This window comes from Aegilops tauschii, chromosome 3 (assembly GCF_002575655.3).
Source record: "Aegilops tauschii subsp. strangulata cultivar AL8/78 chromosome 3, Aet v6.0, whole genome shotgun sequence".
Lineage (NCBI taxonomy): Eukaryota > Viridiplantae > Streptophyta > Magnoliopsida > Poales > Poaceae > Aegilops > Aegilops tauschii.
The window spans coordinates 620,251,244-620,255,225 of NC_053037.3; the positions used below are offsets into that span (position 1 = coordinate 620,251,244).

At 48.9% G+C, this 3,982-nt stretch overlaps 1 protein-coding gene across 1 annotated transcript; it reads left to right on the top strand.

The window, feature by feature from the left end:
* The first annotated feature begins 2,102 nt into the window (after positions 1 to 2,102).
* LOC109752910 (uncharacterized) lies at positions 2,103 to 3,335 on the top strand. Its single transcript, XM_020311821.1, has one exon. It carries the CDS (start codon positions 2,103 to 2,105, stop codon positions 3,333 to 3,335), a length of 1,233 nt encoding a protein of 410 aa, XP_020167410.1.
* Positions 3,336 to 3,982: the final 647 nt, after the last annotated feature.

Consider the following 3,982-nt stretch of genomic DNA (forward strand, 5'->3'; position numbering starts at 1 on the left):
AAGCATGCAGAAACTGAAGGTTGCATGCATGTAAGTATATTTTAAATCCCATCAACATGTCCACATGCAAGCATGCAAAAACTAATTGCCTCATGCATGTGACTGCGTTTTAAATCCGACCCCCGCTAGTAGGAATTATCTGCCTTCTCCTTGAGCCACATCATCAAAATTAAAGTATCCGTTGGATATACTAGATCAGTGCACAATAGCCATCCGATCAAGACGTCGAGAGCATCTGCAGTAAAAGCCATGTGCAAGCATGCAGAAACTCAAGGTTGCATGTATGTAAGTGTATTTTAAATCCCATCAACATGTCCACATGCAAGCATGCAGAAACTAATTGCCTCATGCATGTGACAGCGTTTTAAATCCCATCAACATGTCAAGAGAAAAAAAATACTAATCCCGTTATGTGATAAAGAGTTGGCTGATCTTCTGTACTTTTATGGGTTGTTCTGTATTTTCTCCACTTGCTTGAAGGAAATTTGTTATGGAATATCCATGGTGCACACATTCTTCAAACTTTTAGAAACTCATTTAGCAAAAAAAGATATCTACGTGGATACCAAGAACAAGCCTTTCTTTGTGAATGAGACATGCACCATGAAAAAATGATAAGTAATTTTTTATCGTGTTTTCCCCTATGTGGAGTTGTGAGGCCATGAGCATCCACCATATGAATTTTCTTCTTTTTAGAGGATTTCATACTAATTCTATATATAGCCAATGTGAATGCAATTCTATGAAATCAATGATTTAACACATAGAGATATATCGTGTTTTTCTCTCTCCGTCGGCCGCTCCGGCGGCGGGAGGGGGGGGAACCTCGGGTCTGTTCACTAGGTGGGTGTATGGTAGGGTTAGGGTTGAGGGAGACGCTGCCGAGGCCGTTGTGGTGGTGTCGCGTCGGAATAAGTTTCTCCGGGCTCCGTTCGCGGTCAGGCGAGGCTTTCACCTTCGTCTAGGAGCCAGCGGTGTTGGGGATCCCCGGATCTCGTCGAGGTCGCAGGCTATGGTGGTTGGAGGTCCATCGGCACTGGTCGTTTGGATCCTCAGATGGGCGATGGAGGCAGGGAGACGAAGACCTTTCTTCTTCCTTGTTGGTATGATTTGTTGCTGCTAGCTGTTCTTCTCCTTCCTCTGCGCTGATGCTGGTGGGAGATCCTGCTTTGTCCGGGCGGATGGCCCGGCCGCGGTGCTGGACCGGTCGGATGACTCGAGTTCTCTTCCTTCCGGAAGGGACACTTTTCACGGTACTCAAAGCCAACGATGGCGACGGCTGTTGCAGGTGTGTTGGATTGATGTCCATGCCCTCTCAGCACTGGTGTCAAGAAAGGAGGAAGCAGCGTGGCGGCAATTGTACCGTGGTCGAAGATGATGACCTATTTGCGACTGGTTGCAGATCCTTCTGCTGCAGGGGTCTTCTCTCAAGATTCAGGGATGATGACACAGGGCTCCGGAGATCTTCTTGTGTTATGGTCATGGTTTTAAATAGCCCGCTATAGCACCGCTGTAGCACGCTATAGCGTTTGAAAGAGGTCCTGCGCTAAGGGTCTTTTGTCCAAACACATGAGAAAACATTTTAAATAGCACGCTATAGCATCGCTATAGCACGCTATAGCATTTAGAAGAGGTCCGCCGCTAAGAGGCTTAGCGCGCTATTTAAAACTTTGGTTATGGTTGTCTTAGGATACTCTAGGTGTTCATGGTCCTTTGTGTTTGCGTCTCAGTGTGCTTGTAAGGGTCACCTACTTTGTACTGATTTGTGATTTGAATGAAAAATTTCTAAAAAAAAAACACATAGAGATATATATAGCTGTCCCGCGGCAACGCGCGGGGACTCATCTAGTTTATAAACACCATAGACGTAGCCCATCGATCCACCGGTTGTTTCCATCGTACTCCCGTACGTTTTGTTTTTGTACGTGCATGCAACTAATCTGCCATATTTTCTTCTTTTCGAAAGCAAAATTAATCTACCATATGTTTTCGGTTACAACAGAGTGCGTACGTGCCCTGTATACCAGGACGAGATCGTGTGCTTTAGTTTACTGCCAGCGACCACAACATCCAGTCCACGATCGAGAATTAGTCAGCCAGCCATGGACGGCGAACGGCGGTGGGCCGACCTCCCCGGCGACCTCCTCGCGGCCGTGCACCTCATAGCCGCATCCGCGTACGACCGCGCGCGCTTCGCCGCAGTCTGCACACCGTGGCGCGCCGCCGCGGCCAGGCACCGGCCGCTGCCCGCGCTGCCGCTGCTGCTCCTGTCCACGGGCGACGGCAGGCGCGACCGGGAGGCGCGGGCGTACAGCCCGGAGGACGGCAGGGTGCTGCGCGTGCCGCTGCCGTGGTTCCCGTGGGGCAACCGTCTCGTCGGGTCCTTCGCCGGCGGCTGGATCGCCACCGCGTCCGGCTCCGAACGGCTCCTCGTCGTGAACCTCTTCGCCGGCGCTCGGGCGCTCTCCGCGAGACAGAGTGCCGTCGTGTGCGCGTGCCCGAGATCCGATTGGGAGTGCGGTGAGGCATACCAACAGCGGATCACCACCGACCAGATCTCCGTCCGGAAAATCGTCTTCTCGGAGGACCCGTCCACCGGCGGCTGCATCCTCGCCGCGATGACATCCTGGTGCAACATCGCGCTCTGCAGGGTTGGCTGCCCGGACAGCGGGTGGACTACGCGAGGGTGCGGCACGAATAGGTATAGCTGTCTCGTGGACATTGCTTTCTGCAACGGCGTGCTCTATGGATTTAGGTTCCATGAATTGCTCAGGTTTGATATAGGCGTGAACGAAGACGGCGCACCAGTGACCGCCTTAGTTCATCGCCTAGACATCAATATGAGCACCTTGCGCATGTCAGATGTGAGTTCCGACATCAACTACATCTTTGAACTTCGCGGCAAGCTGGCAATAGCAGTGCGAGTCTGGCCGGCAGGCGGCAGCCATAGAGCTCACTTTTACAGGGTTTTCGAGCTTCTGGACGATGGCAGAACACCGTCGTCACACAGGTTTAGATGGGCAGAGGTGATGAGCTTGGGCGACCAAGCCTTGTTCTTAGGTCCATCTTGTTGCAAGGCGGTGCATGTGTCAACCGCGAACAGACGCGGCGGGGTGGAGGGAAACCGCATCTACTACTCCCAGAAACACTCGTCTCTCCGCGATAGCATGGAGTGCTTGGCGAGGTTGGACATCGGTAGTTGCACCGTGTTGTCTTGGGAAAGTGAAGGCGTGCATCACTTGGAGAGGATAATATCACAGGGATACTTTTACCGCAAGGAGGATGGCATTAATGGTTGTAATAGTTCTGTGTGGCTTCTGCCTCCAGACTTTTAATTCCTATGTAATCCATCAAGTATGTACTGTGTGTTTATCATGTCTATCTTATGTAGAAGAAGTATTCATATTCTTTTGATAAATGGTGCTGCTAAATCTCGGTCGACGAGATTAACCATGCAAATTGATTAAACTATGTTTGTAATTGATTAAATCTCAGTCGAAGTGTTGTTCAAAAACGTACTGGGCTAAGGCTGGAAGCGGGCAGGGTGTCTACCTTCCGCTATGTGGGTTTTTTAACTTGCTTTCCTGTCTGGGCTGTGGCCTCTGGCTTGCAGTCCTTTCCATTTTCCTCTTTTTAGTTTTTCTATTTTCTCTTAGGTCTTCCATGTAAATAGTTGTGTTTTCTTTCTCCTTTTATTTTTCCTATTTTACAGTGGAATCTTAAGGACGCAGCACACTATGTGTGTACACGTGTACTTGTCTAGCCTTTTCCGCGTTCTAAAGAAAAATCTGCCTTTTTTCTTTTTTTATCCTTTTTCATTTTAGTGCATTTACTGTTTTTTATTTTGTTCTATTCGGTTGCTTCTATTTTTATTTCTATTTCTGTTTTATTTTTGTCTTACTTCTTTGGAGATACATCTAAAATTTTGTAGCACATAATTTTGTCACACACACATGAATAATTTTTATTCTCACTCGTTGTT

Excerpts from the sequence above, each read along its gene's own strand:
- LOC109752910 (XM_020311821.1), top strand. The coding sequence starts at position 2,103 with ATGGACGGCGAACGGCGGTGGGCCGACCTCCCCGGCGACCTCCTCGCG.